Source organism: Cadophora gregata (genome assembly GCF_030347475.1).
Source record: "Cadophora gregata isolate MNR1 chromosome Unknown scaffold_6, whole genome shotgun sequence".
NCBI lineage: Eukaryota > Fungi > Ascomycota > Leotiomycetes > Helotiales > Ploettnerulaceae > Cadophora > Cadophora gregata.
Genome location: NW_026695929.1, coordinates 2,246,619 through 2,270,731, shown reverse-complemented (window position 1 = coordinate 2,270,731; position 24,113 = coordinate 2,246,619). Strand labels below are relative to the sequence as shown.

Genomic DNA, 24,113 nt, shown 5'->3' with positions numbered 1-24,113 from the left:
AGACGGGTGGGAACGGAGGACAACTCATTGTGCATTCTCACATGGGAGTTAGATTGATTTTGATATGATATGATAAGATAGGACTGTTTCTTGCGAGTGGTAAGTTTCGAACCATATTTGCCAGATTTCTGGTCAGTTCGGCATGTGAATATGCTACATCGACATCTGATCGTCTGGGAGCTTAGCCTGTGAGAGTGACACTGATTGTTGAAGCCTCAAAACGACCCTATATTTGGGTTCCATTGACAACGTGTAAAGAGGATGAAGTCCGGTTCGACCGACATAATTGACTAGTTATTTTCATCAGAGCAACAAGATTGGTACTGATTCTGACTGACTATGTACACATCTCGTTATTTAAGCTCGCATCTTATGAAGGAGAAAGTCAACATTTCAGCTGTGGCTCGCTTAACATTCAGGGGATAGCCGCTGAATCACAATCCAAAGCCAAACTGTATTATTTCTCCCGTCGTGCCGCCGGCATTGGCTGCTGGGAGCATGGTATTTTCATGTGCTTCTTCGTTTTGGATACAGTGGACTGCCTATGGCTTTGATGATAATCTTCTCCTTCTACGGGATCGAAGGCCAATGCTAGAAGGCCAATGCTAGCAATGCTGTCCGCCTACTCTATGACAGCCAACATAAGCTGCAGTTTGTGACCTGAACGCTTAGAGACGGTTCTCAACTCTCTCTGCTGAAACTGTCTGAATCAGAGGAACTTCCAATGTATCTCGTCGGTCTTTGTTTACTTTCAGGACTCGCCAATTCCATACGAGGTAGGTGAATTCCAGGGCTTCTCAGAAAATATCCAATAAAGTCAAAAATCATGTGGGCTAAGACCTTCTCTGCCTCTGTTGACGTATTCATTGCTAATCGAATGAAATTGATCGTAAGTCCCGACATCTGAAAGCTTCAATCGATCGAAGAAATTCGGAGAGAATGTTGCACAACTGGTCTTAGACCCGCTTACCGTAGCGAATCCGGCAACCCTTCCGCATCCATCACGCATCGAAATATTTCCAGACAAGCTTCATCCTCGAGCTGTCAAACGCCAGCAATTACCAATTGCAACCACTTCACCATGTCAACATCTTCAGTTATACGGCCCAGCATAAGGGGTCTTCTAAAATCCCACCGACCAACACAATTCCCGCCAACCTTCCTCCTACCTTCCCTCCTCCCTCCTACCCAGCAACAAACCTCCTCCTTCTCCAGTACACCATCAACCCTCTACCCACGAGACATGAACCGCGAACGCGGCGTCTCAACAACACGCCGCACTGGCCTCCGCCAACCTCTCTCAGTCTCGAAAACCGAGCTCCCCAAGCCCGTCCTCGATACCACGAAGCGCACAAAGGTAGCCGTAGACCCCAACCACGGCCTCTGGCAGTTCTTCCACAGCAAGGACAAGCCGATGAACACGCCTGAGGAGGACGCGGAGCACGGCCGGGCGTGGACGACGGAGGAGCTGAGGAGCAAGAGCTGGGAGGATCTACATTCGCTATGGTGGGTTTGTGCGAAGGAGAGGAATCGCATTGCGACGGAGGCGTATGAGAGGAAAACTCTGAAGGCGGGATATGGAGAGGATGAGTCGAAGACGAGGGATCGGGTTGTGAGTTCTTACGTTTTCTTTTACGAGTTGGGATGTTTTGCTTGGGTCTGGGGAATGGAAGTAGATTTCATATGGTTTAGGAGATGGCTAACTGGTTGCAGGTGAGAATGACACAGAAAGCTATCAAGCACGCCTTGACGGAGAGGTACTACTCCTGGCAGGAAGCGGAAATTCTGGCAAGGGACGATCCTGAGATTGACCTATCGGGAGACGGACCATTGTACACGCCTATGGAGTTTGAGGAGGAGGAGGTAGGAGAGAGTCTTGAATCGGAGGTCCAGCCGGAGATTTCACTGGACACAGGAGCCAAGACGGAGCAGAAGGCTTCACCAACTGCATAGAAAGCGCTTGGTGAGTGACTTGTACAATAAGTGGATACCCAAAAGCTGTATGATTTTTGGATGCATAGAGTAGCGAGGCATATCACGGCAATTTTCAGCGGAAGCTGCAAACAGATAAATGTATAGAAACTTGTATCAATACACAGCCCGAAATGAATTCTAATTCACCTTCAGAATAAACTTGACATTATTCCAAATCAATAGAAAAGCCAACCTTGTAGCATAGCATAACGACGTTCACATTCTGACACAAACGAAATAGGCGGTAACCATTTCCAGATGGGTCCTTAGGCGAGACCAATGAGCGGAGTCCCTTCACTCCAATCGACCAGGACCCGACCCAACGTCCCAGTCTCGAAGCAGAAAGCCTCAAGCTTGTGTTCACCGATCATTCGCAGCTTGCCTTTCCAGCTGTTTACTTCTCTTTTTTCTTAATACCGTCCCCGCCCCTTCAATCAGCTATTCGCCATGGATGAGATTGCCCCCGAGTACGATGTCGTTGTTCTGGGAACAGGTAGGACTCGACCCCGCATGGAGGGGCAAAGCAGAGCCCACGATATGAAGGGATTCAAGCTAACACACAACCCCCAGGTTTGACGGAATGTGTGCTCTCTGGGTATGCTACTGGGCGAAACAATCTCTTTCGAGGCTCGAACTGACAAGCCGTATAGTGTATTGAGTGTGAAGGGCAAGAAGGTCCTGCACATTGACCGAAATGACCACTATGGAGGGTCAGTTCGACACCCCCAACTTTACGTAGTCCGCTAACGGCACGCAGTGAAGCGGCTTCAGTCAACATCGAGACTGTGAGTACTGTCCTCGAATCTGCGAATCTATCCTAACATCTGCCAGCTTTTCAAGAAATATGGCAACTATAACAAGGGGGAGGAGCCATGGAAGAAGTACGGCCGCGTCAACGACTGGAACATTGACCTCGTGCCCAAGCTCCTTATGTCCAGCGGAGAGTTGACCAATATCCTCGTCTCCACCGACGTCACCAGATATCTTGAGTTCAGACAGGTAGCAGGAAGCTATGTGCAACAATACTCTGGAGCCAAAGCCACTGTTGCGAAGGTCCCCTCAGATGCCGGTGAAGCCCTCCGGTCTTCGTTGATGGGTCTTTTCGAGAAGAGACGGATGAAGAGCTTCATTGAGTGGATTGGTACATTCAAGGAGTCGGATTCTGCTAGTCACAAGGGTAGGGTTGGATACTATAATTAGGGAGGATATAGCTGACAGACAAAGGTCTCAACATCAACACATGCACAATGAAGGATGTATACGACAAGTTTGGCCTCGAGGCGGGAACTCGAGACTTCATCGGGCACGCCATGGCGCTCTACCAAACCGATGCCTACCTCAACGAGAAGGGCCGCGCCCCAGAAGCCATCGAGCGAATCCGCCTATACGGAAACTCCGTCTCCCGCTACGGCAAATCACCTTACATCTACCCACTCTACGGTCTCGGCGAGCTGCCTCAGGGATTCGCTCGTCTGTCTGCCATCTATGGAGGAACATACATGCTCAATACCAACATCGACGAGGTCATCTACGATGGCAACAAGGCTATTGGTATCAAGGCTACGATGCAAGACCGTGGGGGAGAGGAGCCCATGAAGTTTGAGACAAAGGCGAAGAAGATCCTCGCGGATCCTTCGTACTTCCCTGGCAAGGTTCAGGTTACAGGTCATGTCTTGAAGGCTATCTGTATCTTGAACCATCCGCTTGCGGGAACAGACAACAGTGATTCTTGCCAGTTGATCATTCCTCAATCGCAAGTCGGACGAAAGAATGGTATGTTGTGAATCCAGTAAAGACTTGTTCTGGGCTAACAAGAATAGATATCTACATCGCAGTCGTCTCATCTGCACACAGCGTTTGCCCCAAGGGATACTACATTGCTATCGTCTCCACTATCGCCGAGACAAACGCCAACCACCACCTCGAGCTCGCCCCAGGCTTTGAGCGTCTCGGCAAGATCGAGGAGAAGTTCATGGTAAGAATTCCTTACCCTTCTCTTTCCCCTCTTGCCCTTTTCAAACCGCACACTCCCCATTCCCCTCCCTCCTACCAAACAAGAAACCACACACACACAAACTAACGCACCAACCAGGGTCCACCAATCCCACTTTACGAGCCCCTCGAGAGCGGCGTCAACGACAACATCTTCATCTCCAAGAGCTACGACGCGACCAGCCACTTCGAGACCACCACCGATGATGTCAGGGATATCTACCGTCGGGTCGAGGGCCATGATTTGGTTGTTGAGGGCTTGAGAGAGGGGACGAATTTGGTTGGTGATGATAACTAGATCTTTTAGATGGGGATGAGAAGAAGTGATGGGGTGAGAGGTCGCAATTGGTGGGGGAAAGGAGATGGGAGAGAGGAGGGAAATGGGAGAGGGGGGGAGAGGGCGGAAGTACATAGATTGTGACATATTTTCGGATGGTTGACTGACTGACTGGGGCGGGGAGTGACGGTGAGGGAAGAATGGGAGAATGGATGGGCATTATACTCCGTAGCGTTGATTGAGAAATGATGACAGTGATTTGGACTGCTAGTTCTTCCACTTATTAATTGCCTTTATGTATCCAACTGGTAAATTTCTATCTCTGCTGATGCCATTCAAAGTAAGGTTCATCTCATCTCACAGCTATTCCTCCTACCATAACCAATGACCCTCTGTCCTAGAGCCAGCGCATTCATTGATTACAGGTTTGCCACTCGCTTCAGCAAAGCGACTGGGTTGTTCACCTTCCTCTACACACACACACACAACATGCAACCCACGCAACCAACGCACCACGCAATCAACGCAATTACGCAACAAGGACTCTAAGTAGCTTTGGTAAAATCATCGTATTTCCTCTATGTAGCTATTAGAAGCAGCACCTTCCGAGAAAGTAAGAGCTAACTAAGGTAGATTGAATTTGTAAATAGAAATATTAAAAAAGGGTAAGTCCTCCGTGACGCCATGAGTACCGACCCAGCACGGTAAACGCCGGGAGTGTGATGTGTAAATCTGTGAGAGAAGATGGATGTTGAGATAGTATGAAGAAGGTGTTGAACGCCGCCCATCATGAGGAAGAATTGTAGGAGATTCGTGGATAAAACCCGTCAAGCTCCATAAGACGCCGACTGTGTAGTAGAAAGCACCATAATACGCCCTCCCAGTAGATAATTGCAGATAGCGAGCGCTAGCTGTTGTCCTCCACTCTAGTCCCGAAGACGAAACGTCCCGGTTATCATAATCTCTCGCCAGTCGTAAAGCACTGCAAGGTAAAGGAATGCTGAAAAAAACTGATTTCTGTCCTCCATCAAGCCATAATAGCTATACAAGACCTCGAGGCAGCGTTGAGATGAAAACCTTGCTAGGTCGCCCGGGTTTAGAAGTCACCCCTATCTTCTTGGTGCTGAACCATAACATCTTGAGAGCCCATGAAGGAAAAGTACCATTCATTCCGGCCATGAAAGACTTGACAGCCAGCACCCCAGCGTTCAGATTTGTCCTTGCTGAAGTATGCCGCATATCTGGTGCCAGCTTTATCCAACGAGAGCTTGACGCAATCCAAGCACATGCCCTCCCAGTACTTCTCCACTTTTTCTCTGGCCTCGTGAACATGGTCACCTTTCAAGCGTCTGAAGCAGTCCATGCAGGAATCAAGGATCTTCTTGTGTGTCCAATTTGTCATTCCGGGGCTGTCGAGGACCGTCTGAATCGGGATTCGGTGTTGTGTTGAGAATGGCCAGAGTTTGGTGAGGGTGACTTCTTCCATGTAGGTGATGTAGCATTCAGCACGTTTCTTGCATTTCCGGAGACAGAAATTATCGGGGCAAGCAATGTCCAGGAGAGCTTCGTTGAGTTCGCGTCTCATGCTGCCTCTAGCGGCATTGATCTGATCTGTTTCTTGGTGAGCACTGGAAATGAACGACGGGGACAAGTACTCAGTCTACCAAGGACACGGCTAGGCGTATGTAGTCCGTCGTACCGGCTTGGGTTGTCTTCCTTCATGAATCCTGTGGCAAGATATGACGATTGTTTTGTCACATACGCAAAGTGTCTCCAAGATCCTATGGTGTAGCTTGGAAACAAAAGCATTTTGAGATCGCTCAGGGCTATGCTATGTCGATTTGGATAGGATTGTTGGAACCATTTGTTGTACCATGGCTCCATCTTCTGAAAGGGAAGGCCGTATCTCGTTCCAAATGCCAATGCATTCCAGACTTCTTCAATGGAGAGATCCAGTTGATCAGCGACAACAGAATTGTGTATGATTCGCAGCCATAGTCGAATTCCTTCAATTGTAAATCCCGTGAGACCCTGCTGACAGGCTGATTTGAAGTCATTTGAAGCAGCAGTGGCTGACATAGAATCCCCAGAGACTTTGAATGTTCTCGTGCGGCGTACCATCTTGGTTCCATAGTCCCTTTCATACTCAGTTGCTAAGATAGCGAAATCAGGATTGCCATTTAGAGTAACATCTTCAACCCCACTTTTCTATTTGTTGCGTTAGTTAATTTCATTAATGACAATATTCATAAGCTGAACATCGAGACATACCCAATCTGCCGCCTTATAAGACATCTTCGCCCTAACCTGCAGCCTCTGGATCTAATCCTCTCCAACTCTGATTCTCAATCCCCAAGGACACCTAACCTCATAATCCCGACTCAATGTCGTAACACTTTCCCAGTACTTTAAACCTCCCCAGCGTCTTTCGAAGCAGGTTAAAGAACCAGATCCCAGAATCTTCTACAAATACCCAGTCTGCTCTGAATCTGGGTTGCTAATCTGTAATGGCGCCAGTGGTGAACAGCTGTTTGGCTTGAAATCCGGGAGGGAATGTAGCGGATCTGTGGTAAGACCTTGGTAATTTGCGAGTTGGTGAGGTGGTTTTGAGAGGAGATGAGAGTGGTGTTGTGTTTGGAGTTGAGAATTATGGTGAAGAGGCGGAGTTGATGGGGAGTTGTGGGTGTTTGAGTAGATTGTTGGTGATATGAGTGGAGAGTTGAGGTGAGATGGTAGTTGAAAGCAAACAGAGTAGCCAGTCGAGAAGATGAGTGTTGCGTAGCTAGTCGAATAGCAAAGTGGAGATTTGAGGTGAGATGGTAGTTGAGCGCCGATGGAGAGTCGAGGAGATGTGTGTGAGGCTGACTGGGAGATGAGTTGAGGTTTAAAGGTGTAGAGCTCAAGATATGAAAAAGTGCTAGAGAAGAAGCTCAGATGAGTGGGAGATGAGAGTTTTGAATCAGATCTCAAGCGTGCTCGCTCAAGAGAGCTCAAGTATAAGCTTGAGTAGTGACGTGTATTGCTCTATGATGGTAATTGAAGGAGAGTGGTGAAGGTAGGAGAAGAAGATGGGAAGAGGTTGGGGTTGAAGGTTGAAGAAGAATGGCTGAGAGCTGGAAATGAGAGGCTTTAAATAGACGAAATCTACAAGATAGTTGAGGGGGAACCTAGGCTGCAACGCTCTTCCCCGAACGTTTCTTGAGTGAATCGGAACCGTCTCGTGCTTACAGGTTGAGCTGGGAAGGAGAACTCAGCGTTACTTCAACCTCACGTCCCAAAAATGACACATTAAGAGCCTCAAATCGATCGTATCTTCACCGCTGAAAGTAGGGAAGACATAATGCAGAATGAATGATAACGGAAGACTTCGAAGACAATTGAACTTAGAAGATAGCTAAATTCGAAGGAAAAGACCCAAACTAAAAATGAGAAAAGTTGTTACACAGAGCCAGTCGACTCTTACATCACTTAATATGAGATCAAATAGCCATCTCTCCACATCCAAGTTGTACATCTTTAGCCCACTAATGCTTCACCTTACGATCAGTTGGCTAAATAATAGACGCTACTTTCCCAATTCCTCCAGTCTCGCTTAGCAAGCCCCTACCTCACCCTCGTAAACAAAATGAATGCTTTCCCTCGCTCTTCACTCCCTCCCATTTAACTCCCTAGAAATATCTCCAATATAACTCCTCCCCCTCACTTGCCCACCCACGCCACCCATCCCACCATCCCCAGCCCCCACATCCAACCCCATCTCCTGCCCCAACTTAACCCTCTTCATCCTATCCCCCTCCCTCACCTCCTCAGTCTCAACCTGCAAATCAACAAGCCTCTGTCTCTCCTCCCTCACCTCCTGCAAATCACGAAAATTATCCAGCATCTCAACTACTGACTTCGAGCGCACGGTTTTGAGGTGTGGAGGAAGCGTGTCGCGAGCCCCGAGGGCGTTTTGGATCTGGATTAGCTCCTGAGCGCGGGTGTGGATTGAGTCGAGGAGTTCGGTGACGGTGGGCTGGGATTTGTGGTGTGTGAGGTCGTAGATGCGTTGGACGTCTTTGGGGATAAGGGGACGCTTGGGGAGGTGCGCGATGTTGGTGATATCGTCGTTGCTGTGATCAGAAATGGGTGTACCATTTCTGTCTTCTCCTAGCCAGTGTTTAGTGCCGGGTATTCTTGGCTTGTAAAAGACGACAGGAGGTTCAGTATGTGCCGTTGTTTTGTCGGTATTTTCAGCCTGGGACGTCCTCGTAATTTCCAAGGAGAGCTTTCTCCAGTCAGCTGGCTCGTAGAATGAAAGAGGTGTGTCGTCCTCCAGCGGGGTTCCACGATTTCTGCCAAAGTACAGATTCAACATGCTGTCAGAGGGGAAGTGACCCGCCTCGAACAGGGACCCTTTCAAAGCTTGGACAGAGCTTCCCGCGAGAACCGCATCCCAGGCATAAGTTTCGACTCCTCTAACAGACCTTTGGACCACACCTTTACTGTCGAAGATGACTTCGTGATGTCTACCTTGGGAACTGTAATTTTGTTCCCTCTCAAATCTAGCATGTCGTTCCATCCAGATCCGTCTACTACCCCATGTTGGCAGATGATTTATGCGGAAGAAATGGAGAAAGTTCGAGTCTGTCCACGATACCAGATCATCATCATCAACAAGTCCTACGGCTCGGAAAGCCTCATCACTTGCCGACAGTTTGTTTCCTTGCGCAAACATCCGAAGATGGCTCAGCAGATGGTCTTTAACGAGCTGTTGAAGGACATCCACATCACCACTATCTTCTATTCCATCGCAATGGCATTTCTTAAGCAAGTCTCTTCGCTCCAATCATCGATGTACTTGGTCTCAGCATAATAGATGTACAAGAGTGCTTGATTGTTGCCTTCAAACAACTTCTCCGCTTCACCCAAGCAGAATTGCCGTATCCGCTCGATGAGAGCTCGATCTGCTTTCTTTGTGAGATCAAGCTTTTGGTTCTGCTCGACGTATGTCCTTGGTAGTGGTCGATCGAAGCCAATGCTCCGTTCGATGCAGAATTGGTATGCATCCTTGATTGTTGTTTTTGCGATGATCTCGGGTTGCTTGTTCGCCATGAGCTCTAGCACATTGGCAGGTTCATATTCTTCGCCAGCACCTCCGAATTGAAAGTCTCGAGGGAATTGGCTATTATACGTTTTGCTGAACCAATCAAGTTTTGAGATATTGAAATTCTGTGTGCCACTTTCTCGATGACGTCGGCGATGTGCGCGTGCTTGGGGCTTGTCTCTCAAATCCCCAGATTTGTTTCTGAACCGTATCTCAATTCTCTTCAAAATGTTAAGATCTACGGGCCGTCCGGCACTAACTAAGTCCAGGTCAACAACACCATCATCAACCAGTCTAGTACAATTCCGAAAACCGTGGGTAAGAGGGTTTCTCGTGTGAGAGGGATCGGACGAGTCGCCTATCTCGTCAGAGGCGCCATGGGTCGTCAAACCAATCTCGTACATTGCCAATTCCTTCTCTGCCTCCGACACGTCTTTGAGTTTTTCATCACTCCGAATCCTTCGATCAAGATAGCTTGATTTCCAAATGACTTTTTCGGTCCCATCGAATTGCGAGACCGTCCACTCTCGTGTGTTCGCTGATGCAAGCTTTATCCCAAACCCGTAGGCGTCTCCTGACCCGATTTCTTCCCCCGAACAGTCATCTTCAGGATGGAGCAAATCCCTAACATCAATCAAAAAGTCAGGGTCCATAGGATCAAATTGGTCCCATGATTCTTGCGAGAGAATCTGCTCTAAATACGGGATGGACATCGAGTAATCAGTGCGATATAGTTCATCGGTGTCCATTCTGGGTACTCTCTCCCAGTACAGTGCTTGAGTGAAGTCGGTTGGAACTTGTTTACCACATTCATAGGGGTTCTTGCCATCAAATATGCTGGCAATGAAGCCGCATCCTAGTTCCGAGATGCTGTAGTCCGCGAAGTAAGGCTCTGCTCCATCTTTATCATAACCCATAGACCGGAAATCTTGCTACATATGGTGCACTTGTCAGTACTAGATCAATATGCAGGTGAAGGAGTCAAAAGTACGAAATACTGACATGCCAGACTATGTGCCCGACTTCATGCGCCATGGTGATAGCAGCTAGAAACGTTGCGCGTAGGTGTTCCTCACTGGAGACCGAGTACCTCTTCAGAGCGTCAACATATTCCTGCATGATTCCCACCTTCAGATGTCGACGAAACGCGCCCTGGTCCATCAATTCGCTGTCTGATTTGATGATTTCATCTCGTGAGAGATCTTTCCACGGCCGCGGCCCCCATTTCTCGCTTGTGACCAGTCTGGTAATTCCCAGCCATTTGTTGTCTTTCGCTATCGTGCCATTCAATTCCCACTCGACGCATTTGGCTATTTCTACAAGTTCTTCTCTGGTTTCATGGAAATCTTCTTCGGTCCACGACTGTGGATCTACCTGATATGAGCCCTGGACGCCGACTCGTTCATCCGCCAAGTGGTCGTGAGCTCTGCTTGATGGAACAAACGAGCAGAGGTAATGCATGCCGGCTTGGATCAGATTCGATGCGAACTGCATGCTGGGGCGGAGAATGTTGTAGTCCTCATCACTCACTGACGACCAAGATTCTCGGTTGAAAAAGGCATGAAGAGGGAATTCGTCAGTGGCTCGTAAGTTACTCGGCTTAAAAGGGCCATAATCTACGACTCATCAGTCTAGCGGAGCTAATGTCGTGTTACAGATCATCTACCTTTCGCTGAAGCAAGAACCAAGTCAACAGGATCCCACGGTTTGCTCTCAAGCGCAGCTGAAGTCGGTTGCGTCTCAGTATCTTCCATTTCGATGAACAATCTTGTTACGGCTATGTCGTGGACGCCCCTTAACAGTTTGCTGATTTGCTATTAGCAAAAGCGATTGAAGGACGCGCCTGGCGAATGCCGAGAAAATCATGGTCGATATCTTTGCACCCGCACATTCTCATTGTAAGCTGCATGGAAAGAAGCATTGGAATGTACGCTGTCCGCATTCGGCCAGTCATCGTTTCTGGCTTGACTTGAAATCTGCATCAGGAGCTGCAACATTTAGAAAAGGAAGTGTAAATGTCGCTTTGCTAGGATGACCAGACGCGCCAAATATGGATATCTTGACACTAGTCAACGAGATGGGACAAGCAAATAGTCAAGATGGACGGGTTGAACAGTATAATATGTACTTTATCCAAGCATAATAAACCACCGGGCTCAAAATACTAGCAGTGGAAAAAGAATTCAAGAAAGTACTTCCCGTGGATGTGAACATACCCGGGACAAAGTTGCGGGGGTTTCACGTTGCCAGTAGGGAAGGTGACTGCACCCCTCTCCTTACTTAGATGAGATGCCATCCAACTAGGCATTAAAAACAGGTACAGCCGTCAAGGGCATGATGCATTTCCGACGGAAGAGACCAAAGCGTGCATGAAAACAACTTGTTGTATTCAAAAGCGGATGCTTGCAGCCAAATGACGAGCCCCCATTTTGGTGTGTGATACTATGCACCACTCGGGTCCATGTGCAACCAACGCACTTTGCACGCAAAATGAGCTTGTTACCTCAAGATCCCATTCCAAGGCTTTGGCGTCCCGAGAATGCGGGATGGGAGTCCAGTAGAAGCAACCCATGGATCCGGATCCGATGATGAGTGTGAAGTTGACCAAACATGGTGGGGGTACACAGCAGTTGCTAACTCGCCAGATATCGTGGAGAGGCTTCATCGGCCATTTTTTTTGGACTTGTTGCGGTGAAGCTCCCATCCATGCCTATATGGGAGGAGATTATTGGGAGGGAGAGGGGCTATTTGGATCGTGGGTCATCTCCGTCGTGGCCAGGGCTGCAGCGGAGACCGAGCAGGGCATGGCCTTCTAGAAACACGAAGGTTCATGTGCAAGTCTGATCCAAAGTCTGATACCTTCGTGAAATGTCATTACCGGCTGGAGGACTTCGACTTCAACGACAGACGTAAACAAAGCTCCGGATCCGGATCGTGGTTTTTTATATTTCATGTTGTTCAAGCTAAGGAAAGTAGCTCGAGTAGGTACAGAAGCCCAGGGTCAGTGGCGCGGAACCGATGAATTGCACAAATCATCATAAAATAGCATAAAATAGCACAAAGCCATAAGTTATGCATGCACACGGCCAAGTTGTGCAGATCTATCTGTCCAGGGCTAGTCACGTATCAGATCGAGTCTCGGCTGGAAGCTTGGTGCTCTCGATGCTCTCAGTGGTCTTCCCATGCACTTGGTCGTCGTTGGTCCCCTGCCTCGCTTCCCGCCCTCCTTCCTGCCCGCAGCTGGGGGCGAGCCATACCCAGCTATGGTTCAACTTTCCACTCTACAACCCGGCAACAACTTTGCCGACCTTGCACTGCACGATCTGCACAAAGATGAAGCCAGCCAGACAGGCCAGGTTAAGAAGGGCAGGTTGCGTTGGTTTGTATCTGCATGTTGGTTTCCTCTCTCTCTCTCTCTCTCTCTCTCTCTCTCTCTCTCATCTCTCTGCTACGTTCCTCTTGTCTTTCCTCCCCTTCGTCTGACCGCGACTATTCACAACTTTCTACCTACGGTATTGCCCAACGCGACATTCTCTACTGATTGCCAGCCTCATCGACCAAGGACAATTCGTGTGAACACAACCCCACCTTCCCAATTGACTACGACACAAAACTCGCATTATGGCCTCTCCGCCAGACCCCGAAAAGGGCGCAGACCTAGAAAACGGAACGACTGGGACTGAAACTGGAACTGGATCTACGGTGGACAACTCTGATTACGAGAAGGCTCTACATGAGGGAACCACAGGCGAGCCAGACATCGACCATGAAGAGGCAGAGCAGATGGACCGGGGACATTTGAATGATCTCGAAAGAGAACGCGTTGGTGCTCCTACCCCTCCAAAGCTGGAACTCCATTGACAGAGAACAGTCCCGCGTCTCCATCAAGGCTGGCCCTCGAAAAGACGAGAACGACCTCTCCCACATCAATATCAGAGCGAGTACGCGAAGTCGATTATCTCGAATAGCTACAAACCTCACGTCGAAGAGTAAAAAGGCACGCCTGGCTCCTGCGCCTCTGCCACTTTCGGATTTGGATAATGATATCGTGGGATGGGAATCGCAGGATGATCCGGAGATGCCCCTCAACTTCTCGGAGAAGCGAAAGTGGCTGCTCATCTCGCTGTTGGGAAGCATTACATTTATATCGCCTCTCGCATCGTCAATGTTTGCGCCGGGTGTTTCTTTCATGAACAAAGACTTCCATAATACATCGCTCATCCTCAGTTCACTTACAGTTTCGATCTTCGTTCTTGGGTATGCGGTTGGGCCTCTTCTACTTGCACCACTGTCGGAGATCTATGGCCGAAGATTCGTCTTGACTGGGGCAAATGCGTTCTTCTGTGCTGTAAGTCACGGCCAAATTAAAGATTGAGATCTTTAACTGAATATTTGCTCTTTTAGTGGCAAGTTGGTTGTGCTCTAGCTCCGAATCTGTCGGCTCTCATCGCATTTCGTTTCCTAGCAGGTATTGGAGGATCCGGATGTTTGACAATCGGCGGTGGTGTGATCGCGGATCTATTTCATCCAGATCGAAGAGGTCTTGCATCAGCAGTATACAGCATAGGACCCTTATTTGGTCCCGTCGTCGGACCCGTATGCGGAGGTTTCATTGCCCAACGAGTTGGATGGAGATGGGTATTTTGGATCTTACTCATATCTGGGGCATGTGTCTCTCTTGGGATTGAGCTCTTCAACCGCGAGACTAACCATAGAGTATTGATGCAACGAAAAGTCAAGCGTTAGTCATCCTGTCTTTCCCGACACCGGATATCTGTCACTGATACACCCAGGCCTCCAAAAGGAGCTCAACCGTCCTTCTCTCCGCAGTTGTTACGACCCTGACGGCCCAGTCCACACTCCAAGCCAAATCCTCCTCAACGGCATCGTCCGTCCCCTCAAAATGCTTTTCCTCTCTCCAATCGTTTTCCTCCTCTCCCTCTACATGGCCGTAACCTACGGCCTCCTCTACCTCCTCTTCACAACAATCACGCAAGTATTCCAACAAACCTACGGCTGGGACCCCGATATCTGCGGCCTAGCATACATCGGGCTCGGCATAGGCTTTTTCGCCGGCTTAGCGGTCGTCGCGAAAATCTCAGACGCAACAGTAGTCCGTATGACGAAAGCAAATGACGGGCAATTCGAGCCAGAGATGCGCTTGCCAGCTTGTATATTCTTCGCGTGCTTCATCCCCATCACCTTTTTCTGGTATGGATGGAGCGCTGATAAGGGAGTCCATGTACGTTGCCGTTCCTGCTCCCGTTCCCCTATTTTCTTATTCATCTCGCTCGCTTATATCCTTGGCCGCTTGACCAAAACAAAACAAACGAAAACAGCCCAAATCAATCTTAACAAAAGCACATAAGCTAACACTCCCTCCCTTTTCACAGTGGATCGTCCCGGTAATCGGCCTCATCCCCTTCGGCTTCGGCATGATGGGCATCTTCATCCCCATCCAAACCTACACCATCGACTCCTTCCCCACCTTCGCCGCCTCCGGCACCGCCGCCCTGACCGTCTCGCGCTCCCTCTTTGGGGCCTTCCTCCCTCTAGCCGGCCCATCTATGTATGAGGCGTTAGGTCTTGGTTGGGGGAACTCCGTGCTGGGGTTTATTGCCATTGGGTTGATACCCGCGCCGTTGCTGATATATAGGTTTGGTGGGAAGATTAGGAAGGAGTATCCGGTGAGGTTGTGAGACGGCGCAGTGCACCGAATGTGATAATGTGACACCGACCGTAGTACTGTAATGTCATTTTTACTTAATGGACGGCGTTGGGTGAGGCTGATATAAGTCTCTTTTCTGCTTTGGCGTCTGGCTGGCGCATGTAATGAGGGCAGAGGCATGGAATATTTTTGGATGTTTGGCATTGCGTTTTGGATGCATAGCGTGGATTTGGTTTCGTCACATTTCGGTCTCTCTGTTTGATACGCATGGCATTAACGCGGAAGGGAATATGCATTGGGAGAAGAGGAGAGAAAGAAAAGAAGGAAGGAAGGCTAGTCGCTACAACACAGCTGATGACAACTGTGTATACGCAGAGGACGAGAACTCACAAAAGTTCGGTATAGCTGTTTACACTCTAGGTGTCGTTCCGCCGAAGGATGTGAGTTAGGAGAAGCAGTTTTCAATTCTCGAAGGGCTTGTTGCGGGTCGATTTTGTGGCGTGGCGTTCCTGGCATTTGTAGGGACAACGGGGACTCCGGTTGCCTTCCACAAGACACCGACCAATTGAGAGTACCGTTCATGTGCCTCATTGCTAGTGACCTGGGGGAATCATTACTCACGTCGTTCCCCACTCCCCCCTGACTGCTTTTGGTTCGGTGCACGCCGAACTGGGCTTATTTGATAGTGGGTCAATCGTAGCTCGAACGTTGGGAGCGTTTCCTGCACTTCTGTCTTCCAGTTTTGACGTCAGTAGAGCAGCTTCTCGTTTCCGCCCACATCAAGAAGATCATCTCCAAGATCGTTGCGCAATCTGATACGACTTTGCCTCCTTTCCATGATAGAAATGCTCCCCCGGATAGAGGAGGAGAGCTATCCATCACTTGTGAGATTCTAGAGTTTTGCCAAGTGCTTCATGCATCGACTGGTTCCCCCTCAGTCAGCCAGTCAATCAGCCAGTCAAATCTGAATTTCCATCGCACGCAAAAAACAACTTTGGGTTGGGAGAAACTCACCTGCTCCAAAAAGCTGTTCGGGATGTATCCCCCAGAAGTCACAATCGAATCAGACGATCTCATCTCCGCCTTCCTATACTCCCGAAAGCGATACGAATAGCCCAGGTGCTCCTGGCCCTCGAAACTGCACTGTTCGGCTTCTGTCCGCTTCTTCTTCTTCTTCTTCCAGCTCATTTGTGCACCAGCACCATCTTCGTCATCATCATCATCATCATCTTCCTCCACATCACTGTCTGGGGCCTCTAGTACGAGATCATAGTTTCCTACGTGCTTCTCGTCGAAGATCGCTTGCCTGGGGACGATGAGTCCCAGGAAGGTCTTCGACACCTCGCTGCCGTGGTCGGTGCTCTCGCCCTTGATGTCCATGCGGCCCGGCGGGAATTTCAGGCTGTAGAGTTCGTTGTGGGTTGTCCAGAAGGAGAAAGCGGGGGAGGAGGGTGAGCAGAGCGCTTTGCACAGTTCGATTGTCGGAGTGCTTTGCTCGCTCCTGCTTTCGCTGTAATGTATTGGCCAGGCACTTGCTGCGTAGGTGGAGAAGAGTTCCATTGATGTACTTGTCCATTTTATTGTCGAGCCGAGAAATGATCTCTGGGAGTCGGTTGGCACGAGGCAGAGAAAGTGGATGCAGGCCTTTAGCAGGTAGTAATGTGCTTCGGACAGAGACATTGATTGATTGAAAAATCCTTGTTTGGTAGACCTTAATGGTTTGGTATACCTCGCTTGTTTGTCCGGCTTCTTCGGTTTCTCGAATGCCGTTGTGACCTCGCGATATTTCCTCCTGGCAGTCTTTTCCCTTGCTTCATTGAGTAGCGTTTGAAGTTTTTGTAGACACAGTTTCTCGTCTTCCTTCTTTTTGACGCCGGTAAGTATCTTTGTGATGTTGTTTTGTACGAATGAGGATTCGTCCAGCACATTGACCTCGGCGAGAATCCTCCCAACCTTATCGAGGACTTTGCTCTTGAAATCTTCGGAGAAACGAGCGACCTCGAGCTTCTGGACACCGACATTTTTGTATTTTTCTCCATCGTCAATTTGGAAGCCTGGAACCACTTCATCGAGCAGCTCCTCCAAAGCGGCCCTGCCGTATTTTGTCTCAGATTCCAGATCTCGGAGTCCAGCGTCTACCACAGCTTCAGGTGCTTCGGATCGATGAGGCTTGAGCAAGAATTGCCTCGCAGTTTGGTGAACCAGGTATACCTTCCCCTGGACAATGCGGAGGAAGTTGCCACAAAGAGTACGAATATAGTTGTCGAAAGGATAGATGAGATCGCCTTCCAAGTCCTTCAATGTCTTGTGCTTCCAGCCAATAGCTGTTGCGACAGACAACTCATCTAAACTCAAAGGACTAGTGGCTGCCAGAACAATCTGCAGCATCGATTTGGCTTTCAGGGGTGCAGCACTGCGGGACAGGAGACGATTGTAAACCTCATCGATGTCGCGACTCCGAATGATAGCATCAAGCTGGTTCTGAGATGCGCCTGACTCTGAAGCGTCCTTGAGAAGTTGAATGATCAATGTGACCCAGAGGAAAGTGCGATCGGCCCCCTCGATGAGTTGCTTCTGAAGATTCGCCAGTAATCCTTGGGGCAATCCCGCGTCTTGAAGTTGGTCGATGTTGGCTTGGACCAACATTGCAACATCTCTGCTTATAGAGTCTGTTTCGTCCTCGCCTCTCAGCCGAATCCTTGGAAGCTTTTGGAAACCTCGCTTGATGGAGTTCTCTGGTCGGCTTGTGACCAGCACCTTGAGGCTAGACGACCGAGATCGACGCTGGCTTGCCGATGATGAAATATAAGTGACCAGGGCGGCCATGAATTCTTCACAAGATGCTGCTTGGCACTCGTCAAGAGCATCAATAAGGCATACGATGTCCCGTGCGTGCTCGTCTTCCACTGTGTCAAGGAAAATCGCCCACAAGTTTGCAAAGCTGACGGAGGCAGAAAGTTTTTTGGCCTGATGCCACTTCAACGCATGTTTGATCAAGCCAGGCTGCGACGTATATATCTGATGAAGGATGGCTGCAATCGCGTAATTTGACCTTCGTTGCTGGTCGTTGTCGTCCTTGAAAAAGAAGTAGCAGATGGTGGCGCGAGTGTTGTCAGAAGCCTGAGCATCAACCAAGAACGAGGTCAAGACAGACTTTCCACATCCCGGATCGGCAGAGACCCATAGCATGCTCGACTCTTTTATCTGGAGCCATTCTTTGTACTTGGGATGGTTGAGGATCCATGCACATGTCCCCGGGAGCGGACGTTCAATGCGATCACGATGTCCTTCGTAATCACTGATATATAAAGCCGAAAGGCATGCAGTCTCTGCTTCTGTTAAAGCTAAGATACTATTAGCATGAGATACAAAGCACTACGTCCTTCTTTGAGACTCACTCTCATTAATGATGACCGTCGTGATCATTTCCTGCAGATTAGACCATACAGTACGATATCTCTGCTCGTTTTCCGAGGCGAACCTGCAGATGGATCGATGATTGCCACTCAAAGCAATAGGCGCCTCGTTCGGCAGGTCCAGCGTTGCAGACTGCTTCTCAACGACCTTATTTCACGTTAGCCTTTCGTAAATGCAAGCATGGGGACAGGTGCTTGCAAGGCAGTTGAGATTCTCCAGTCTATCTGTCTCGTAGAAACTCAAGATTTTGAGCCCTTTTCCTCGTTCCACAAATGACTTTGAGATATTTTCCAAGACCTCTGATCTACTTGTCAATTCTTTCGCAAATTTCGTATTGGTACTTGTTCCAAAGCTTGCTGCCTTCAATAAATTGCCCATCATGGCAGCCCAGCTGGCGAGATCCGACCCTCGGTGTGGCGTGCCAAAGAAGGCAATACCACAAACATGCGCAAGGAGGCTCGAGAAACGATCTCGCTCGTGAGCTCGGACTAGAGCCTATATTTTGGCATCAGTGATATACTACGAATTATTTGACAATGGAAATCGATCTGCCCAGATCTCTTACTTGTTTGACCACGAGGCCTCCTAGGCTATGGCAGATGAAAATAATGGGTCGATCGCGCTCGGCCTGGGTTCCCCTCCAGGAGCGCAAGTCCTCAAGAAGTTGCTCAGCAAACGTCCCGATCCCAGCTACACTTTTGCTGAACTGAAGCGCGGAATTGTAGCCATAAGACATGATTCGAGCGTCTGGAAGCTGTTTGGGCAAGAGGTCTTTCAGCCAGACCACTTTCTGACCCGCCGCATTCGTTGCGGTCCAGGTATTGAGATAATGACCATTCAGACCATGGACGGCAACTACATCCACGGCTTTAGCTAAGTCGGATGGCTTATCCTCGAGAATGAACATCCCAAATTGGCTCGTGTCAATTGGAGCATCTGGCTGGGACAGAACGTCGCGTTCAGTGTCTCTCTCATCTCGATCTATACCCTTGTCCTTCCTCTTAAATAGCCTTGTATGAAGGCTAAATGGCATGGTAACACTGTTTGGGAATTCAAAGTAAGCACAAACACGGTCGGCAACCTGGGCAAGTGTTTCAACAAAATCCAAGGTCGCGGCTGCCTGGATGATGTATGATGACCTGCAGGCTGAGGTAATCACGTTTGCAACATGTTGTACCTACTTACCTTAAAGGAAAGTGCTGCCCTGGATACACTGTCCTAAAACAATCAAATCCAAATTAATAACTAACAGTTACTTAGATAAATTATTGACAGTCCCCAACTGATAAATTGATTATCGCCTGCGCAACAATTATGGGTATAATAGTGTACTTGGTCCCGCGCTCCCCTCTATGGCACTTTGTTATGCAAACCGCTTGTGCCCCAGACAATTCTTACCATAAGCGGGCCGGTCCGTACCTACGGACAGATCAACCCGAACTCCCAAGTTCTTTCCTAATAACTTCACTCTTCTCTTTCTCGATCGATTTTATTTATTCAGCCTAAATCCGGTCTGCATTGAATTGTATTGCATACTACCCAGTTTCAGGCAATTCGCTTTTAGCAGCTAGCGCTTTTGTAATCCCCCCCCCAAAAAAACACTACCTATTTTTGATTGATTGACGCTCATCATCATAGAAATACCATGCATTCATGCATTCATTCAGCGCTGCGTCGTCCCTACTGTACCACTATTTCCACTTCCATTTCAATGATGCATACCTTAAATAAAGATCATCGCAACCCTCCATTTGGCAGGCTCCAAACACAACGTATCGCAGTTACCGCGTCATGATGTAAGATCTGGAGGGAAAAGGAAAAGAACCCCCATCCATTCATTCATTCAATCTCATCTAATCTCACCAGAAGGGAGAAGGAGAAGAAGAAGATAAGGATTTTCATAAAACTCCGCGTCGTGCACATCGTACAAGCCAATTCATTTCAGGCCGCTCGAGAAAACCATCGATCGCCGCCAGCTAACTCACTCCAAGAGAAGCCAATGCGCCAGAAAGGAAAAAAAAAACCAAAAAATGCCCGACCCATCTACCTCTACCAATCAAGCGGCTCCTTGATCTCCTCCCCTCTATTCGTCTTCTTGACAGGAACAGCCTTAGCAGCCAACCTCCCATTCTTGCCTCTCTTCAAATACCCACTGCCATCCAACCACGGCGTCTCTGCACTCATCTTCTTCTCAAACGCGAGGATCTTCTCCTCCATCTGCATAGTCAATCCAATATCATCGAGTCCGTTGACAAGACAGTGTTTGCGGAACTCCTCGACGTCGAAGGAACAGATCTTGTTGCCGGACGCGTCGTTGATGACTTGGTTGGGGAGATCGACTTCGATTTCGCGGCCGGCTGAGGCTTCGGCGGCGATAGTGGATAGGTGCTCTTTGTTGGTGATGGCGATGGGGAGCATGCCGTTCTTGAAGGTGTTGTTGAAGAAGATATCTGCGTAAGAGGGTGCGATGACACACTTGATGCCGAAATCTAGGAGAGCCCATGGAGCGTGTTCTCGAGACGAGCCACAGCCGAAGTTGGGGCCAGTGACGACGAGGATCTTGGAGTTGCGGTATTGGGGTTGGTTGAGGACGAAGTCGGGCTTTTCGGAACCATCCTCGTTGTAGCGGAGGGCGTAGAAGAGGGCGGAGCCGAGACCAGTGCGCTTGATGGTCTTGAGGAATTGTTTGGGAATGATGGCGTCAGTGTCGACGTTTGAGCGGTCTAATGGTGCTGCGATGCCCTTGTAGACGGTGAATTTTGGTTGGGCTACTGAAGTACCGGCGGAAATGGTATTTGTGGACAATCCACCATCTTCTGGTTGATCACCAATTGCCTCTCGCTCCTCTTCGCTAGTCTCAACTCGCTCGTCAACATGAGGCTTGACTTCCATCGGTGGCTGAGGAGAAGCTTTCCGTGGGGTAGCGTTCCAATCAGCGAGTTTCCGTACATCAGTGAGCTTGCCCACGATTGCACAAGCAGCAGCAGTAACAGGCGAAACCAAGTGAGTTCTCGAACCAGCACCCTGTCTACCTTCAAAGTTTCGGTTGCTCGTACTAGCACAGCGCTCCTTGGGTGCGAGGATATCTGGGTTCATGCCAAGACACATACTGCAGCCAGCTTCACGCCACTCAAAACCAGCATCGGTGAAAATCTTGTCGAGACCTTCTGACTCCGCCTTATCCTTGACGAGACCACTGCCAGGAACAATCATAGCTCGCTTGATATTTGCAGCGACCTTTCTACCCTTTACGACTGAAGCAGCTGCCCGGAGATCCTCAATACGAGCATTCGTGCAGGAGCCGATGAAGACCTTGTCCAAGACAATTTCCTCCATAGGTGTACCAGCAGTAAGACCCATGTACTCGAGCATTCTCTTTCCAGCATCTTGCTTCTCCTTGGTAGCGAACTTGGTCGGGTCGGGAACAGAGCCAGTAATAGGGACGACATCCTCGGGTGAAGTACCCCATGTGACAGTAGGAGTGATATCCTTTGCATTTATGAAGACATCGATATCGTATTTCGCGCCTGGATCAGACTTGAGTCCGTTCCAATACTTAATAGCCTTGTGCCACTCCTCGGAATCGTATTTTGGCGCAAGTGGTCTGCCCTTAAGGTACTCAAAGGTAACCTCATCTGGAGCAACCATACCAGCTCTCGCACCACCTTCAATCGACATATTACAAATCGACATACGTGCCTCCATACTAAGAGACTCAATAGCCGATCCGCAGAATTCAATCACGGCGCCTGTTCCACCAGCCGTACCGATCTGTCCGATAGCATGGAGGATGATGTCCTTGGAGCTGACGCCAGGAGCAAGCTCGCCATCGACCTGGATACGCATGTTTTTGCTGCGCTTGGTGATGATAGTTTGTGTGGCGAGGACGTGCTCAACTTCACTGGTACCAATACCGAATGCAAGGGCTCCGAAGGCGCCATGTGTAGAAGTATGTGAGTCGCCGCAGACGACGGTTGTGCCTGGGAGAGTGAAACCTTGCTCTGGGCCGATAATGTGTACGATTCCTTGACGCTTGTCTCCAAGACCGAAATATGTGATGCCGAAGTCCTTGACATTGTCCTCGAGAGTCATGCACTGAAGTCGGGAATCCTCCTCCTCGACGAAGGTCTCGATATTCTTCATGTTTTTCCGCGAAGTGGTGGGGACATTCTGTGGCGGCAGCCAGTCAGTACTCTGCCATTGAACAGGTAGGTAGGAGCCAATTGTGGGATTGAACATACGTGATCGGTCGTAGCAAGAGTGCAATCAGGTCTTCTGACTTTCCGGCCAGCATTCTTCAATCCCTCGAAAGCTTGCTGTGTTCTCAATTAGTCGGTGGCACTCGTAATCAATACCAGGGACTACCTACAGGAGAAGTGACCTCATGAACCAAATGTCTGTCTGTGAACCCTTCAAGTCAGTACAATGCTCACCTTTAGAACCAATTACACATACCGATATAAAGAAGAATCGTTCCATCAAGTCTCTCATCCACGATATGGTCCTGGAAAACCTTGTCATACAAGGTCTGCGGACGTCCCTCAGCAGTCGGCATTTTGGGCAACGGTAGTTTCTGTGTAAAGCTTCCTTTCTCAGTATCCTCTCACAATCAAGTTAAAGAAGAAGTAGGAAATCAAAGGTCGAAGAAGAGGAAGAGGAAGAGGAAGAGGAAGAGGAAGAGGAAGAGGAAGAGAGTAGTAGTAGATTGTGTAGAGAGAAAGGAAGAAGAACAGCTTAAATGTCTCTCGAGGTGACTTTGTGCGGGGTGTCTTCCGCCTCTCCTCTCCTCTCCTCTCCTCTCCTCTCCTCGATTCCATCCATTGCTTTGCATCTCGGCCGCCGACATCGGGATCTAATCCCTGCCCGTTGTAGGTAGTTTTTGGCGGGGGGCGAGGGGCGAGGCGGGGCAGGACTGGCAGTGGCCAATCACGAGCAAAGGATTACCTTCGTCAATCAATTTCTCGATAATCCGTCGTGGCTGAATCTCGCATGAATGATTCAATGATGGGGTCCACCAGGTCCTGCAACGCTGCGACGCAGGAAGGGTGTTTGGGTGTTGGTGAGGGGCAGGAATCGAGTCGTTCGTCAAGTGAAGAAAAACATAACATAACATGCACTGGAATAATGCAAGCGTTTGTCGGAGCTTGTGGAATTCAATGCTCCGATTCGGCACGAACGGGTTCGCCGTCCTTGACACTTCCCGCACTGGACTTTGTTGTTTGCCAGGTCTAGGTAGGTAAGTCGAATGTGAACGCTATGTCACTATTCGCAAGTCGGATACGTCCACCCGAGCTCGCTCTGTGTGAATGATCGCCCATGCATCGTCGTAGGGTCTGGAGCACGGCAGGTGCTGAGACGAGTGCATGCGTTCTTATGGTCTGATGTTCAATTAACGGATGGATGTACCTAGATATAGATTGAAAAAGGAAAGTATAGGTATCAACCAGTTATTGAACACACAGCTGATAACCATAGTTCAATTGAGGCATAACACTACTACTGTTATTACTATTCCGAGGATTCCATTCAGTCTTGGGAGTGAGCCTCCTAGCCTCTTCCAACCGCCTGCATAATCTATATGCAGCCTTGAACCGTACCTCTCAATCGTCTGCGTCTGCATATGCATGGCAAGGCGAAGTAAAGCCCTCCTATAATATAACCCGAACCCAGCGATGCCGCATTCCATGAAGTACACCGCT

At 49.1% G+C, this 24,113-nt stretch overlaps 8 protein-coding genes across 9 annotated transcripts; 3 read left to right on the top strand and 5 right to left on the bottom strand.

The window, feature by feature from the left end:
- Positions 1-1,081: 1,081 nt before the first annotated feature.
- MRPL4 (54S ribosomal protein L4 mitochondrial) lies at positions 1,082-1,953 on the top strand (the record flags this gene model as incomplete). Its single annotated transcript, XM_058506200.1, has 2 exons — positions 1,082-1,612; positions 1,714-1,953. 2 exons carry the CDS (start codon positions 1,082-1,084, stop codon positions 1,951-1,953), a joined length of 771 nt encoding a protein of 256 aa, XP_058358725.1.
- A 174-nt stretch (positions 1,954-2,127) lies between these two features.
- GDI1 (Rab GDP dissociation inhibitor alpha) lies at positions 2,128-4,535 on the top strand. Of its 2 annotated transcripts, none has more exons than XM_058506198.1 (7): positions 2,128-2,467; positions 2,545-2,569; positions 2,625-2,684; positions 2,732-2,759; positions 2,806-3,151; positions 3,199-3,747; positions 3,795-4,535. In XM_058506198.1, the coding sequence occupies exons 1-7, from the start codon at positions 2,422-2,424 to the stop codon at positions 4,052-4,054; spliced, it is 1,314 nt and encodes a 437-aa protein (XP_058358723.1). In that variant the 5' UTR covers positions 2,128-2,421; the 3' UTR covers positions 4,055-4,535. The 2 variants fall into 2 exon arrangements, with proteins under 2 accessions (XP_058358723.1, XP_058358724.1); XM_058506199.1 differs by having other exon boundaries at positions 3,199-3,949; positions 4,067-4,535.
- Positions 4,521-7,188, bottom strand: ONS95_012564 (uncharacterized protein). The gene is made up of 3 exons (XM_058506197.1): positions 6,515-7,188; positions 5,908-6,451; positions 4,521-5,854 (listed from the first exon to the last, which is right to left on the bottom strand). Exons 1-3 carry the CDS (start codon positions 6,536-6,538, stop codon positions 5,340-5,342), a joined length of 1,083 nt encoding a protein of 360 aa, XP_058358722.1. The 5' UTR covers positions 6,539-7,188; the 3' UTR covers positions 4,521-5,339.
- A 437-nt stretch (positions 7,189-7,625) lies between these two features.
- Positions 7,626-8,960, bottom strand: ONS95_012563 (uncharacterized protein; the record flags this gene model as incomplete). The annotated part of the gene is made up of 1 exon (XM_058506196.1): positions 7,626-8,960. One exon carries the CDS (start codon positions 8,958-8,960, stop codon positions 7,890-7,892), a length of 1,071 nt encoding a protein of 356 aa, XP_058358721.1. The 3' UTR covers positions 7,626-7,889.
- A 65-nt stretch (positions 8,961-9,025) lies between these two features.
- Positions 9,026-11,083, bottom strand: ONS95_012562 (uncharacterized protein; the record flags this gene model as incomplete). Its single annotated transcript, XM_058506195.1, has 3 exons — positions 9,026-10,261; positions 10,332-10,945; positions 10,996-11,083. 3 exons carry the CDS (start codon positions 11,081-11,083, stop codon positions 9,026-9,028), a joined length of 1,938 nt encoding a protein of 645 aa, XP_058358720.1.
- Positions 11,084-12,950: 1,867 nt separating this feature from the next.
- Positions 12,951-15,028, top strand: ONS95_012561 (uncharacterized protein; the record flags this gene model as incomplete). Its single annotated transcript, XM_058506194.1, has 5 exons — positions 12,951-13,151; positions 13,201-13,677; positions 13,734-14,070; positions 14,123-14,571; positions 14,723-15,028. 5 exons carry the CDS (start codon positions 12,951-12,953, stop codon positions 15,026-15,028), a joined length of 1,770 nt encoding a protein of 589 aa, XP_058358719.1.
- An 847-nt stretch (positions 15,029-15,875) lies between these two features.
- On the bottom strand, positions 15,876-19,447 carry ONS95_012560 (uncharacterized protein; the record flags this gene model as incomplete). The annotated part of the gene is made up of 5 exons (XM_058506193.1): positions 15,876-15,920; positions 16,012-18,341; positions 18,396-18,561; positions 18,613-18,909; positions 18,980-19,447. The coding sequence occupies 5 exons, from the start codon at positions 19,445-19,447 to the stop codon at positions 15,876-15,878; spliced, it is 3,306 nt and encodes a 1,101-aa protein (XP_058358718.1).
- Positions 19,448-19,712: 265 nt separating this feature from the next.
- Positions 19,713-23,417, bottom strand: LEU1 (3-isopropylmalate dehydratase). The gene has a single exon (XM_058506192.1). It carries the CDS (start codon positions 22,651-22,653, stop codon positions 20,464-20,466), a length of 2,190 nt encoding a protein of 729 aa, XP_058358717.1. The 5' UTR covers positions 22,654-23,417; the 3' UTR covers positions 19,713-20,463.
- Positions 23,418-24,113: the final 696 nt, after the last annotated feature.

Coding starts and splice junctions, on each gene's coding strand:
- GDI1 (XM_058506198.1), top strand. CDS start 2,422: ATGGATGAGATTGCCCCCGAGTACGATGTCGTTGTTCTGGGAACAG. Junction 2,685..2,731: donor CGAAATGACCACTATGGAGG/GTCAGTTCGACA, acceptor AACGGCACGCAG/TGAAGCGGCTTCAGTCAACA. Junction 3,748..3,794: donor GCAAGTCGGACGAAAGAATG/GTATGTTGTGAA, acceptor TAACAAGAATAG/ATATCTACATCGCAGTCGTC.
- ONS95_012564 (XM_058506197.1), bottom strand. CDS start 6,538: ATGTCTTATAAGGCGGCAGATTGG. Junction 6,452..6,514: donor CTTATAAGGCGGCAGATTGG/GTATGTCTCGAT, acceptor CGCAACAAATAG/AAAAGTGGGGTTGAAGATGT. Junction 5,855..5,907: donor TACGCCTAGCCGTGTCCTTG/GTAGACTGAGTA, acceptor ACCAAGAAACAG/ATCAGATCAATGCCGCTAGA.
- LEU1 (XM_058506192.1), bottom strand. CDS start 22,653: ATGTTCAATCCCACAATTGGCTCCTACCTACCTGTTCAATGGCAGAGT.